Source organism: Pleurodeles waltl, chromosome 7 (genome assembly GCF_031143425.1).
Source record: "Pleurodeles waltl isolate 20211129_DDA chromosome 7, aPleWal1.hap1.20221129, whole genome shotgun sequence".
Classification (NCBI taxonomy): Eukaryota; Metazoa; Chordata; class Amphibia; order Caudata; family Salamandridae; genus Pleurodeles; species Pleurodeles waltl.
Window position 1 is genome coordinate 527568435 of NC_090446.1, and position 16210 is coordinate 527584644.

Below are 16210 nucleotides of genomic sequence, written 5' to 3' on the forward strand. Positions count from 1 at the left end.
AGTCTTCAGGGACCTAGGGGGGCATTCCCACACAAGAGACCATCAAGGGATGATTTGACTTCTGTCACCCACCCAGTAGGCAGGTCAGTGTGGAAAACTGGCACTTTGTTGCAGTACCCCCTGCCCCCAACACACTTTTTGCCTGGCTTCTGGATGGAATTTGGACTAGAGTGCACTGGGATCCTGCTAACCAGGTTCCCAGTTCCAGTGTTCTTTCCCTAAAACATTGTAAAGGTGATTGGATACACCTTTAGCTAACACTATAAGTCCCTAGTAAAGGGTACTTAGGTACCCAGGGAATGAGGTACCAGGGGTAGGCCCCTCAGGGCAGCAGCACTGATTGTGCCACCCTCTAGGGCCGTGCACCCAGCACTGCCATTGCAGGCTGGGTGTCCTGGTGCAAACCTAAAACAGAAACTCGACATGGCACACTACCTGTGTGCCCTGTCCACCGTACACTGCATAGACTATGGATAGCTGCATGAGCAATATACCCCTACTGTGTCCTTGCCAAACCTGGGAAATAGTGCGTGAGCAGAGCAGCCATTTGAATATATGTGCTGGACACTGATCAACACAAGTTTCCCAGCTACATGATGGCTATCCTGAACCCTGGGTTGTTTGGTATCAAACAACTCAGAATGATAAATCCAAACTGGTACCAGTACTGGATTTATTATAAAATGTACCCAGGGGTCACCTTAGAGGTGCTGCCTGCCAACGCTAACTGCCCTAGCATGGTTGATGACTGGTTCTATTTAGCCTGCCACCTCCAGACACCCAATCTACAAATCTTGGGGGAGAGCCCTGTCTCCCTGGTTTGTAAAACAATGCCCTTCCTGGGTGGAGGTGCTAACCCCGCTTCCCCCAGGAATGTGCAGTGCCCTGCTGGTGAGCTTCAAGGGGCTTACCGCCCTTGAAACTCGACCCCCACCTCCCAAGCCTGCTGCTAGCAGCAGATGGCCTCCCCCTCTGCTAACCCCCACTTTTTGGCAGGAGCAAAGGCAGGAAACCACACAAAGGGTAGGAGGAGTGGCCCCACCTAGCATGCACCACCCCTAAAGTGTTGCCTGTGAGCTGGACACTCCATTTAATTTTTCTCTATCTTAGATGGAAGGAAATAACCAGTCAGGGATAGGGAAGTTACCATTCTCACAGGAAGAGGTCACTGGGTCCCACTCTACCAGGTACCCTCTAAAACGGCCACTAAATTCAGTATTTAGTGCACATCCCTAGACCCAGAAAACAGATTCGAAGGACACAAAGAAGACCAGTGCCAAGAAGATCCAAGGCACGAGAACTGTGGACCTGCTGCACAAAGAAAAGGTGCCAAACACTGCCTGTTGCACCCAGGGCCTGACAATCACTGCTGCGGAGAAGTTGGACAACTGGACTGACCTCAAAAACCCCAGAAGAACTTCAGGCTTCACCAGTAGCCCAAGAACTCCCTCCAGAGTGGAGGTACCACTCTGCAACAAAGAAGAAACCAGCAACCCAGTGAAGGTCACTTTACTGAGCGTCCGCTAACTCCTGAACCAGAAGTCACAGCCGGACCCAACAACACACCAAGGACCCTGAGGACAAACTCTGTGTGGCAAGTTTGGTGGCACTGCGCCCTCCAGTGGTTGAATCATATCAATACCCTGGGTACTAGTCAGCTGACGTCGGCGACCAGGAAAACCATCCCACCTGAGGCTGAAAAAGGACCAGGAGGAAGCCCCAGATGAGGTACTCCAAGACCACACCAGACCTCCCGCCAGAGTGCCCTCGTTGTCCTGCAAACAACCCTTGAACCGACTTACCTCCAGCTCCAAAGGGCATACTTGCGCACGCCGCCCTGTACCCTGCAACGAAGAACCTGCTGTGCTCTAATGGTCCCCACACCCCTTGCAACCTTGACGTTCCAAGGGGACCCCAAGGAACCACCTCTGGACTTACCTGTGCAAAGCTTTTCCAAGTGGTCACTCGCAGTGGCCCTGCAACAGCTCCGGAGACTTTTTATTGCTGCGCCCGCCGGAACTGGGAGCAGCCCAAACTTCTTTAGCTGGCACAGCGTGCCCACAGATGACTTTGACCAACCTCCAAAAGAAAAACTTGGTAACTCAGCTATAAGATTTCATATGTATTTTTAAAGTTGACTTTCCATTGATTTCTATGGTGTGTAGTTTGCACAAAAGACTACTTTTATTAAACTTCAAAACACAATATCTCAAAAAGTACTCAACCAATTTTGATAATCTTGGTCTTAAAACTTACATACAAATTTGAATTAGTTTTAGAAATTGGTCTTGAGTTATTCCTTCGATTGTGTGAGTTGCATGATTGATACTGTGACTGCAACAAATGCTTTGCCCTGTTATATTACAAAAAAATAAAAATGTTAATAAAATCTACAAAAAACATATATATTTGTTTAGCACATATGTTTATTTAGTCAATATTTTGTTGTAGTTACTGTTGTTATTGTCTGTGGCTGTATTTTAAGGGGTTAGGGGGTTGATGTTTAAATGTGGTGTCTGATGTTAAGAATAGGTTAAGATAAGCTAGGTTAGTTGTCCTGATGAGTTAGGCTAAGTTAGTGTAGGGTAGATTAGTATAGTTAGATTAGTTAGTAATATTATTATTAGGATTAACTTTATAGTTCAATAAATCTTGTTGAACCATGCAGCTTGGTCTCCATCGTGTCTATTGTCTAGGTGATAGCACGTCTATACAGTTCATGTCAAACACATTCCAGTGGATTGAACAGCAGTGCTTTGTGACACGTGTGACAATATGTATCTCCTATGCTGAAGTTCTTGTCAGGTTGGCAATGGAATTACATCAGCAAATCAAGACAAATTTCTGCAAGGTACATGTCACTCTGGCTGTGCATGGATACGCTTCCTAACACAGGTAATCTATATGCATATTTCTGTGTCATGAAGTTATGTGACTTACATATCAATCAGATTTTTGGCAATACACTCCCCCTAAATTTAGATTTTGATAGAGAGTCACACATGCCTGCCCCTCACATTCATACACATGCATTATTTATTTGTTATATCAAAGTAGTACTGTTGCTACCAGACTTGCTTCGGCCTGCCACATGTGTTGTAATTGGTGTCAGGTATTACTATCCATGCATGCTACATGCCACATGCCATGCTTGCAAGCCTTAGGTATTACTTGGTTCTCAACACAGTTCTCAGTCACCTTAATCATGTTGCAGTCAGTATATGTGGCATTGTGCCAGACCCAAAGACACACATATCCCTTAGGAAGGTACTCAGTGGCATATGTGCAATGCCCACCATGCCATCATTTTTTGTGACAACACAGTGGTAATGGTTTCTTTCACATATGTGGCTCTGTGGCACTTTGGGTGCCTCAACACCACTTTAGATGTTTTGCACCCCTGCAACAGGGTAATGCAGCAGAGGGGCATTCAATGGGTGTTGCTGTGGCCATACACATGCAACACCTATTGTGTTTGACACTTCATCAGATATACAATGAAACATGTACCCGAGGTAAAGGAAAATGAACTGGCACCTGCCCAGGTATGGAATTTGCATGGCACAACTTGCAATAATATGATTGTTGCTCCACATTTTAGCTTTTGCGATGTGTGCTTAGTTCTACAACACACCTAAAGAGTGCAAAGATACATTGGGGACTGATAATAATCAGGAAGGGGCACCTTCCTGCAGATAAAACAACCATTCCCCTGTAAAACTGCCATACATTGCAGCATGTTGCTAGATACCTGCATTGGCACTAAGCAGCTGAATATATACCCACACTACTGAAAACACACACTTTGACATTACTGTTTTCCATACGTCCCTAACCTGCATTTTTGTTTGGAATCATGCGCCTCAGTGTAGTGAAACCCTTGCATCCGTGCTGCATGTATGCCTGCATTGTTGGGCTGAGCGTAGTTGTGTATGAAGGAACACCTCCTTGTATGGACACATACACACAAGGTGGGTGCGTCTTACTATGGGTGGTGCAGGATGAAGCACACAAAACAAGAGGTAACATGGAGGATGCACGTGGACAGTTGCCCCCCTTGCATTACTCTTACAACACACATGGGATGGCATAGGGACCTGACACATTCCCAAATTTGCCAATGTGTGAATGTATCAGAATGCAAGACTGCCTCAGGGGTGGCACTTTAGTGGTGCTACACATGACTGACATTGTGTTGGTCCTATATGTTGCATGTTCCAATGTGTGCTACAATCAGCAACAGGTATTGGAGGTGGCAGACAGAATTCAGATTGTTGATGTTGCATGATGTTTCCCTTCCTGCACATGTACAATCAGACCTGCAACCGAGGCACCCCTACACCATACCCTTTGTGTGCCTGTTTTGGTGCAGGACAGCACTTTGTGGCCCATCACCAATGGTGTTACAGGGATGCAATGTACGTTGGTGACAACTACACATCCCTGCACATTCAAAATGATGCAGCACAGCAAGTTGGATTGCTGCACTGCCCTGTATCATCTCTTCATATTTGGTTAACAATGGCCCACATCTCCCAGGCACTAATAGCACACAGCCCCCCAGAGCATCATGTTTACAAGACACTCCAGTGGTTCAGTGTGCCAGCCCATATTTGCCAGGCCAGGGTAGGCACCTTGCATGCCTTTTAATGCCTGGTAATTATGTACACCTTTGACACTTGACACTGCATGAGGATGGCATTCCATGTGTGTTGCTGGGAGCATTTCCACAAAACACAGATGAAGCCCACCCTACTTCTGATGCATTCACAGATGCACATGACTGGGATTGCTGCAGGTTTTTGTACCACCTCTGGGTGACGTGAAGGTCACAGGGAAGTCTGTGACATAATTGTTTGTCCCAGTGATTTTAAGTTACTCTTTGTGGTGCTATGTCTATAACACATAGTGGGGCTAAGATATCACTTGTGCCTGCTGTTATACAGGAAGATGTCCCTTTGTGCACAACAGAAATCATCCCCACAACACAGGCTCCCTTGCAGTATGGTGCACGTATGCCTGCGTAGGCACATGTCAGCAAAGTGTGCAGCAGTGCAGATGGTGATGATAGTAAAGCCCCATCTGGTGTTGGTACCCTTACTCAGTGGTGAGGGCAGGCATATCTCAGCCCTTGGTGCCCCTCAAAGTGCAACAGGCCTTGTACATGATGCCCAATGAGAGTTACAGATGGGCAGATGGTACAGTTGCCACTGTGAACAGAGAGGTGTGAGGGTTGAGAAATGGTTTGTGCATATGAGGGGGAGTGGTCAGTGCACATTACGTGTGTTTAACCATTGGTGTGCCCCCATGCAACCCTTTGGCATGCATACAGTGCCTCCAATGTGCCTCCCCCTTATGTAATTTGTGAGTTACAGCATTGCTTCCTGCTGGAACTTACCCTGTGTTTGTTGTTGCTCCTCTGACCCTGCACTGTCCTGTCCCTGGACTCCTTCCAGGATGACCGCTGCCACCAATTCCTCCAGCTTATCCAGCTATTCCTGGGGTTCAGGCCTTCTCCTCCAGTCTGCATTGCTGCTTTTCGGTTGCTTGCCAGTTTCTCTTTTGTTCTGCGCTGGCAGTCGTGCCAGTGGTTTTTAAAGTCGCCACAGTTCTTGTGACCTCTGGCACATTGTTGACTTTATCTACTATGGACTGCCAAATTGGCTCCTTCCTACATAACGGCAATTTAGAGGTGACAAAGAGCCAGTGTTGGTGCTTTGTCACCACTGTGATCAAGATGTTATGTTCCTCCTGACTGAAGCGACACTTCCTCTTCCTTTTCCCCTTCTCCTGGTATTCTGCTTGGACATCCTGGATGGTAGCTGGCTCGCTGGGATCCCTTTGGAGTCTTTCCTATCCAGAATTCTCCATTTTGTAGTGTTGCAGGCTTTTGTTTGGTGTTTTCACAGGCTTCTTCTGGACACTTTTAGCCGAAAAGGGACGCAAATACAATTTGTGTCACGTAACGTGCCACAAAAAAGGTTAGCGCCACTTTTTCAGCAATAGTGCCATTTTTTTGTGACACATTGCAAAGATTAGCAAGATTTTTGGTGGCGCTAAACTTTCCTTACCTCCATGTTGTGCCATATTGTAAATATGGCACAAACATGGCAATCAGAAATCTCTTAGCGCAGCGTTGATATTTTTGCATCAAAACTGCACTTGTGCAGTTTTGCACCATTTCTTGTAAATCTGGGCCATAGCTCACTAATCCCTCCCTTCAGTTGAAATCCCGATTTACCCTCTTGTCTTGACTTATTTATGGTGCTTGATTTTTCTGTTATCTTGATTCTAAAGTTTACAGAACAACTGAAGTATCTTGACGAATATTTATAAGCTTTTTTCGAGTCACGCAAATACGGTCAGATAATATGGAAAAGGTAAAATGCCTGGGCACATGCTGATGCTGTGCATTCCTTGAGTTACTGGTCCAAATCTGTAGATAAGCCTGCAGCGGGAAGCAACCAATTTACTGCCTGCTATTGAAATATGTAATGGTATGCACAATGTAATAGAAATACAAATAAAAGCTGTCAGAGCAGACATCATTAGAATTTCATAAAACCAGCTGGACGGATTTTCTTCTCACCAACTTCATCACCATTTGTCTGTTCTTCAATTCATTCAACATTTGGGGCATTCACTGCTATTTTATTATGGCGTCTGATGTTTCAATAGCACAGGCGAGAGAACCATTTTATATGCCACCCTAAACGTGCTTCAAGGACACTTCCGCTTTATCAAGGTGAAGACGCTTTGTGTTATTTGAAAAGACAGGGTATAAACTATTGGAATCAGTGTTCAGTCTGTCTCGTTACATGGCATTATCTAAACCACCACTATAAATGTGCGTTGCAATCACCTTGCGTGCCGCACTGGCCCCGTTCTAACCGACTCGCAATATGTGCTTCAGCATCGCGTGAGGGCATTAGAGCCTCGCAAACGCTGTTTGCGAGGCGCTAATGCCTTCCTACATCTGGCCCCTAGTCCCCTGCTGTGCGAGATGGCCGGAACATTTATGCCAGGTCTCTTTTGGGTTCCCAGTCCAACCCTCATCAAAAAGCACCAGGACACAAAGGCAGTGGCGTAGCGTGGGTTGTCAGCACCCGGGGCAAGGCAAGTAATTTGCGCCCCCTAACCTGTGGATTTTTAGCACTCGAGTCCCCCCCCCCAGATGTTGCGCCCGGTGCGGCCGGCCCCCCCTGCACTCCCCACGCTACGCCACTGCACAAAGGAACCAGTAAGTATTAAAAAAGATAAAACAGTTAGAAAATGGCAAACTGCAGGCCCACGAAAACATGTCTTGAAACCCACCTGATTTGTGCACGTTTCCCCAGCCTACGACGCTACACAGATCGCCATCAGCAAACTTGTCAGATTTGTCCGGGAGAGGTATGAGGGCAATCATTTCAAAGCTGGTTGTGATGTTGACCGGTGTTACCAGCTTCACCAATGCGATGTCGAAACCGGAGAGCTGCGTGGTATATGCTCCATGCTTGAAAACCTTCTGAATGCCAATCTCCCAGGAAATGGGTGCCAGTTGCCAGCGGGCGAAGACCACAGACCAATCACTAACGTTGGACAAACTGTAATGGAAGAGGAGAGGCTTGTGACTTTGTCAAAATGTACAAAACAATGTTCCATTGTGGCAGTGCTTGATTTTCTGTGGTAAAGAAATGAAAAACCGGCAAATGTAGACACCTTCTCTGTGGCCATCCCAGAAAGAAGGCCCTCCAGTAACTAACTGGAAATGGGGACAAGCCTAGTTAGAGTCGGTAGGTGGCGGCAGTATGGTCCACTCTTACTATCTCCCTTGTCTTATACTGCATAACATACACTTACCTTGATGTAGCAGGGGGCAGTTTGGTTCTGCATGTTTGGGCTGCAGTAGTCCTGGGCAGAATGGTGAATTTTAGCGATGTGAAGTTTTCTGTGTCATTCCAGAATTTCCACAAACAAATACCCAGAAATAAAAGGCATTTCTAAAACCAGTCTAAAAACTTGTAGGAATAGGGGAAAAGCAGGTAATACATAGCGATCTACATTGGAAGCCGACTCAGCCTTTCATGCATACAACGACATTTCAGTGGCGACAGCATGTGATGTGTTGGAACCAGTAAGACTAAGAGAGAGGCGGACGATTCTAAGGGGGGCAGCCTTAACAACGCAGTTTTTTTTTTATCACGAAATGCAATTAGAACGCACTTCTTACATCGCAATTACTATTCCCGTGCGTCTTTACCACGCAAGGATTTACAACACATATATGTTTGTATTAGTGAGTATGTTGTAAGTAGTTTATATATTTTTAAGAGTAATTAAAAAATGGGGGTTGGTGGGTCTCCCGCCAAAAATATAATAGCGAACCTGTAATTGACGTATATATATTTTTTAATATGTACATTTTGTCAACAATAACGTATTAACAAATCCTGTATACATTTTGAGCAGAAGGTTGCGGTGTTAGACTATAATTGGATGTTTTGTAACAGTAAGCGTCGGAAAAGTGTGCGTGGTGGTGGATCGCGTGGTGAAGGTATTTCATATGTGAATGAATTTAAATGCGTGATAGCGGTATGTGTTGTAAAGTATGCATTGTAAAAGACGTGCGTGGTGAAGGAATGCGTGGTAATGGCATACGACCTATGCTAAGATACTCATTTTATTGTTACAGAGACAACATTGCTAAAAGTAAATAATAGGTTTAAATTTAAAGGATCGCAGCTACTTATCCAGCTGCTGAATAGTGACTTTTATCTGCTATTTTCCTTGGCTGCAGGCTAAATAATATAAATTATTTACTATTTGGCCAGTGACCTGGAAAATACCAGACACACTTTACTATTTACTCAGCCACTAGCTAAATAATAGACATTCTAAAATGTTTGCCCAGCACCTGTGCAAATAGCAGTGAAACGTCACTATGTATCCTGCTGCTGGCTAGATAGTAGAGATTCTGCACTGTTTGGCCAACAGCTATGAAAGTAACAAGGAAACTTCACTATTTACCTTGCCACTGGCTAAATAGCAGAGGTTATGCACTATCTGGGTAGCAGTCAAGCAAAGAAACTTCACTCATTACCCGGCTTCTGGCAAAACAGGAGACATTATTTACAGTTTGGCCAGTAGCTATGCAAATAGCAAATAAACATAATTATTTTACTAACTGCTGGATAAATAGCAGAAATTATATACTATTTCACTGGTAGCCTGCCTGGCAAATAGCAGAAAAGTCAATATTTACTCAGGTGCGGCCTATCTAGCAGAAATGATGTGCTGTTTAATTGGTGGCCTTCTCTGGTGGGTCGCTAAATATCAGATAGCATGCACAACACGGCCAGTAGTTGTGCAAATAGCAGAGTAACTTCACTGTTTACCCAATTGCTGTCTAAACAGTGCAAATCTTGTGTTACTATGCCCAGTGATGTGGAATTTTTGAAAGTGTGTACTTTTCAATGTACAAAATGTTGCAGAAATCTTCTTGCCCTGGAAAGGAATCCACTTGTCACAACGTCTGTCTAAATCATTCTGATGAGCTTACACAGATGCATTACTAGTCTACTGCGGCTTCCCATGAAACACTATTCTCTTTCGGACTTTGCTTCTAAGCACCCAGTGATTAGCTATGCACACGCTTACAATCACCTATTAACACATACTGCTCTTACTTCATATGTGATAGGCTGGCTTCCTTTTCCCATACCATAGCTCCATACCGCTTCCACCGGCCTGGTCATTATGTCAATTGTTCTTTTCTTCTGTATAATATGGGCTTCATCCCCTTCCACATCCCTTTGACCACAGCTTCAATGTTCTTTCTTTCTTCACTACGGGCTCTATTCCACTTCCACTTCAATCTATACCTCAACTCCAACACACTTCTGTCAGAAACGTCTATTCCCCTGCCCTCCACTTAAACCCAGGCCGAGCTTGTCATTTTATTTTTGAGTTGTGCTTGGCTAACCCAGGGGCTGTCAGTGGCTCCATCTTCCATTCCTGCCCACTGGGCTGCATATTGCCACTAGGGTAACTGTAGGAGGCTGGACTGGCTTGTAGTGAGTACCAAGGGGTACTTACACCTTGCACCAGGCCCAGGTATCCCTTATTAGTGTATAGGGGTGTCTAGCAGCTTAGGCTGATAGAAAAGGTAGCTTAGCAGAGCAGCTTAGGCTGAACTAGGAGACGAGTAAAGCTCCTATAGTACCACTAGTGTCACTTGCACAATATCATAAAAAAACACAATACACAGATATACTAAAAATAAAAGTACTTTATTTTTATGACAATATGCCAAAGTATCTCAGTGAGTACCCTCAGTATGAGGATAGCAAATATACACAAGATATATGTACACAATACCAAAAATATGCAGTATAGTAATAGAAAACAGTGCAAACAATGTATAGTTACAATAGGATGCAATGGGGACACATAGGGATAGGGGCAACACAAACCATATACTCCAAAAGTGGAATGCGAACCACAAATGGACCCCAAACCTATGTGACCTTGTAGAGGGTCGCTGGGACTGTAAGAAAACAGTGAGGGTTAGAAAAATAGCCCACCCCAAGACCCTGAAAAGTGAGTGCAAAGTGCGCTAAAGTTCCCCAAAGAGCACAGAAGTCGTGATAGGGGAATTCTGCAGGAAAGACCAAAACCAGCAATGCAACAACGATGGATTTCCAGAAGAGAGTACCTGTGGAACAAGGGGACCAAGTCCAAAAGTCACGATCAAGTCGAGAGTGGGCAGATGCCCAGGAAATGCCAGCTGTGGGTGCAAAGAAGCTGCTACTGGACAGTAGAAGCTGAGGATTCTGCAGGAACGACAAGGGCTAAAAACCTTCCCTTTGGAGGATGGATGTCCCACGTCGTGAAGAGTCGTGCAGAAGTGTATTCCCGCCGAAAGACCACAAACAAGCCTTGCTAGCTTGCGGTTTACGGTTTTTGGATGCTGCTGTGGCCCAGAAGGGACCAGGATGTCGCCAATTGCGTGAGGGGACAGAGGGGGCGTCCAGCAAGACAAGGAGCCCTCTCAGAAGCAAGCAGCACCCGGAGAAGTGCCAGAACAGGCACTACGAAGTAGAGTGAAAGGGTGCTCACCCGAAGTTGCACAAGAGAGTCCCACGCCGCCGGAGGACAATTCAGGAGGTCGTGCAATGCAGGTTAGAGTGCCTTGGACCCAGGCTTGGCTGTGCACAAAGGGAATCCTGGAAAAGTGCACAGGAGCCGGAGTAGCTGCAAAAGACGTGGTTCCCAGCAATGCAGTCTAGCGTGGGGAGGCAAGGACTTACCTCCACCAAACTAGGACTGAAGAGTCACTGGACTGTGGGAGTCACTTGGACAGAGTTGCTGAGTTCAAGGGACCTCGCTCGTCGTGCTGAGAGGAGACCCAGAGGACCGGAGATGCAGTTCTTTGGTGCCTGCGTTAGCAGGGGGAAGATTCCATCGACCCACTGGAGATTTCTTCGGAGCTCCTAGTGCAGAGAGGAGGCAGACTACCCCCACAGCATGCACCACCAGGAAAACAGTCGAGAAGGCGTCAGGATCAGCATTACAGAGTTGCAGTAGTCGTCTTCGCTACTTTGTTGCAGTTTTGCAGGCTTCCAGCGTGGTCAGCAGTCGATTCCTTGGCAGAAGGTGAAGAGAGAGATGCAGAGGAACTCTGATGAGCTCTTGCATTCGTTATCTAAGGAATTCCCCAAAGCAGAGACCCTAAATAGCCAGAAAAGAGGGTTTGGCTACTTAGGAGAGAGGATAGGCTAGCAACACCTGAAGGAGCCTATCAGAAGGAGTCTCTGGCGTCACCTGCTGGCCCTGGCCACTCAGAGCAGTCCAGTGTGCCAGCAGCACCTCTGTTTCCAAGATGGCAGAGGTCTGGAGCACACTGGAGGAGCTCTGGGCACCTCCCAGGGGAGGTGCAGGTCAGGGGAGTGGTCACTCCCCTTTCCTTTGTCCAGTTTCGCGCCAGAGCAGGGCTGAGGGGTCCCTGAACCGGTGTAGACTGGCTTATGCAGAAATGGGCACCATCTGTGCCCATGAAAGCATTTCCAGAGGCTGGGGGAGGCTCCTCCTCCCCTGCCTTAACACCTTTTTCCAAAGGGAGAGGGTGTAACACCCTCTCTCTGAGGAAGTCCTTTGTTCTGCCTTCCTGGGCCAAGCCTGGCTGGACCCCAGGAGGGCAGAAACCTGTCTGAGGGGTTGGCAGCAGCAGCAGCTGCAGTGAAACCCCTGAAAAGGCAGTTTGGCAGTACCCAGGTCTGTGCTAGAGACCCGTGGGATCATGGGATTGTGCCAACAATGCCAGGATGGCATAGAGGGGGGCAATTCCATGATCATAGACATGTTATATGGCCATATTCGGAGTTACCATTGTGAAGCTACACATAGGTAGTGACCTATGTGTAGTGCACACGTGTAATGGTGTCCCCGCACTCACAAAGTCCGGGGAATTTGCCCTGAACAATGTGGGGGCACCTTGGCTAGTGCCAGGGTGCCCACACACTAAGTAACTTTGCACCTAACCTTTACCAGGTAAAGGTTAGACATATAGGTGACTTATAAGTTACTTAAGTGCAGTGGTAAATGACTGTGAAATAACGTGGACGTTATTTCACTCAGGCTGCAGTGGCAGGCCTGTGTAAGAATTGTCAGAGCTCCCTATGGGTGGCAAAAGAAATGCTGCAGCCCATAGGGATCTCCTGGAACCCCAATACCCTGGGTACCTCAGTACCATATACTAGGGAATTATAAGGGTGTTCCAGTATGCCAATGTGAATTGGTGAAATTGGTCACTAGCCTGTTAGTGACAATTTGGAAAGAAATGAGAGAGCATAGCCACTGAGGTTCTGGATAGCAGAGCCTCAGTGAGACAGTTAGTCATAACACAGGTAACACATTCAGGGCACACTTATGAGCACTGGGGCCCTGGCTGGCAGGGTCCCAGTGACACATACAACTAAAACAACATATATACAGTGAAAAATGGGGGTAATATGCCAGGAAGATGGTACTTTCCTACACAACCCCCCCCAAATGAAGGACAATAAGACTAGTCATTACCTGATGGGTCTTCATTGTCTAAGTGGAAATATCTGGAGAGTCCATCTGCATTGGAGTGGGTACTCCCAGGTCTATGTTCCACTGTATAGTCCATTCCCTGTAGGGATATGGACCACCTCAACAATTTAGGATTTTCACTGTTCATTTGTTTTAGCCAAAGTAGAGGTTTGTGGTCTGGCCAGGTATGGCCTCAACTTCTTCAGTTCCCAGAGCACAGCAAAGGCCTCCCTCTCTTTGGCAGACCAACGCTTTTCTCTAGGGGTCAAACTCCTGCTGATAAAAGCAAAAGGTTGATCCTGGCCCTCAGAATTAAGTTGTGATAAGACTGCCCCTACCCCTAATTCAGATGCATCAGTTTGGACAATTAATTTCTTGGAGTAACAGGGGCTTTTCAGGACAGGTGCAGAGCACATGGCCTGCTTCAGCTCCTCAAAAGCTTTCTGACAGTTTGCTGTCCATAATACCTTCTTAGGCATTTTCTTTGATCTGAGGTCATTATGAGGGGCTGCAATGGAGCCATAGTTCTTTATGAACCTCCTATAGTACCCAGTGAGGCCTAAAAAGGCTCTCACCTGAGTCTGAGTAGTAGGGGGAACCCAATCTATAATAGTTTGGATTTTCCCCTGAAGTGGTGCAATCTGTTCTCCACCTACCAGGTCTCCCAGATAAACCACCTTACCCTGCCCTATCTGGCACTTTGAAGCCTTGATAGTGAGACCTGCCTTTTGCAGGGCCTCCAAAACTTTCCATAGGTGGACCAGGTGATCATCCCAGCTGGAGCTAAAGACAGCTATATCATCTAGATATGCTGCACTAAACGCTTCCAGCCCTTGCAGGGCTGTGTTCACCAACCTCTGAAAAGCAGCAGGTGCATTTTTCAATCCAAAAGGCATTACTGTGAATTGGTAATGACCTCCAATGGTTGAAAATGCAGTTTTTGCTTTTGCATCTTCTGATAATTTGATCTGCCAATACCCTGCAGTCAAATCAAAAGTGCTTAGATACTTGGCAGATGCCAGTGTATCTATTAGCTCATCTGCCCTGGGTATAGGGTGAGCATCAGTTTTGGTTACCTGGTTGAGACCTCTATAGTCTACACAAAACCGCATTTCCTTCTTTCCATCTTTGGAATGAGGTTTTGGTGCAAGTACCACAGGAGAAGCCGATGGACTTTCAGAGTGCTCAACCACTCCCAGTTCAAGCATTTTCTGCACCTCTTGCTTTATGCAGTCTCTGACATGGTCAGGCTGCCTATAGATCTTACTTTTGACAGGCAAGCTGTCTCCAGTATCTATAGTGTGCTCACACCAAGAAGTGGTACCTGGCACAGTAGAGAAGAGTTCAGAAAACTGACCCAGGATATTTATGCAGTGGTCTTTTTGCTCAGCAGTAAGACAATCTGCCAAAACTACACCTTCCACTAGAGCATCTTGTTCTGTGAAAGAGAAGAGATCAGGGAGAGGGTCACTCTCTTCTTCCTGTCCCTCATCAGTTGCCATGAGCAGGGTGAGATCAGCCCTGTCATAGTAGGGTTTCAGGCGATTGACATGGAGCACCCTAAGGGGACTCCTGGCAGTGCCTAAGTCAACTAAGTAGGTGACTTCACCCTTCTTTTCAACAATTATGTGGGGTCCACTCCATTTGTCTTGGAGTGCTCTTGGGGCCACAGGCTCCAAGACCCACACTTTCTGCCCTGGTTGGTACTGAACCAAAACAGCCTTCTGGTCATGCCATTGCTTCTGGAGCTCTTGGCTGGCCTGAAGGTTTTTACTGGCCTTTTTCATGTACTCAGCCATCCTTGATCTGAGGCCAAGTACATAGTCCACTATGTCTTGCTTTGGAGCTTTTAAAGGTTGTTCCCAACGCTCCTTAACAAGTGTTAGAGGACCTCTCACAGGGTGACGAAATAGGAGTTCAAAGGGACTGAAACCCACTCCTTTCTGGGGTACCTCCCTGTAAGCAAAAAGGAGGCAAGGTAACAGGATATCCCATCTCCTGCAGAGTTTTTCAGGGAGTCCCATAATCATGCCTTTGAGAGTTTTGTTAAATCTCTCCACCAGTCCATTTGTTTGTGGATGATAGGGTGTAGTGAACTTGTATGTCACACCACACTCCTTCCACATGGCCTTTAAGTAAGCAGACATGAAATTGCTTCCCCTGTCTGATACCACCTCTTTTGGGAAGCCCACCCTGGGAAAGATTCCCAGGATGGCCTTTGCCACTGCAGGAGCTGTAGTGGTCCTTAGAGGAATTGCTTCAGGATATCTGGTGGCATGGTCCACTACCACCAAGATAAACCTATTGCCTGAAGCAGTAGGAGGGTCAAGGGGGCCAACTATGTCAACCCCTACCCTTTCAAAGGGAACCCCAACCACAGGTAGTGGAATAAGGGGTGCCTTTGGAGTGCCACCTGTCTTGCCAGGTTTCACAGGACTTACAGAATTCTTTTGTGTCCTCTGACATTCTAGGCCAATGAAACAAGGGAACAATCCTGTCCCAAGTTTTCATTTGCCCCAAATGTCCAGCTAAGGGAATGTCGTGGGCTAGAGTTTGGAGGAATTGTCTGTACTCCTGAGGAATCACCAATCTCCTGGCAGCTCCAGGTTTTGGATCCCTTGCTTCAGTGTACAAGAGGTTGTCCTCCCAGTAAACTCTGTGAGAGTCACTGACATCCCCATTTGTCTGTTTGACAGCTTGCTGCCTTAGACCCTCTTGTGTGGGACAGGTATGCTGTACCAGACTCAGCTCCTCCCTGGCAGTCCCCCCTTCACCCAAAAGCTCAGCAGTGTCTGCTTCCAGCTCCTCTGGTGTAGGTTCTGCACAGGGTGGAAATTCTTCTTCCTCAGAATTAGAATCCACTGTAGAGGGAGGGACAGTGGGTAGTGTTTTACCTTTACTAACCCTAGCTTTAGGGAGCACTTGGTCCATTCTTCCAGGATCCAAGTCACCCTGTCCTTTTTGCTTTTTGGCCTGAGCCCTGGTCAAAGCAAAAATATGCCCTGGAATGCCCAGCATTGCTGCATGAGCCTCAAACTCCACTTCTGCCCAAGCTGATGTCTCTAAATCATTTCCTAATAGACAGTCTACAGGTAAATCTGAGGCAACCACAACTTTCTTTGGGCCAGTAACCCCCCCCCCCCAGTTGAGATTC

General features: G+C 46.6%; 1 protein-coding gene across 1 annotated transcript in view; it reads right to left on the reverse strand.

Moving 5' to 3' along the window:
• LOC138304289 (serine protease 27-like) overlaps window positions 1–16210 on the reverse strand; it is a 244094-nt gene that overhangs the window by 74721 nt on the left and 153163 nt on the right. Inside the window, exon 3 of the mRNA XM_069244232.1 lies at window positions 7315–7586. Within this exon, the coding sequence (XP_069100333.1) occupies window positions 7315–7586 (272 nt within the window). The remainder of the gene's footprint in view (window positions 1–7314; window positions 7587–16210) is intronic.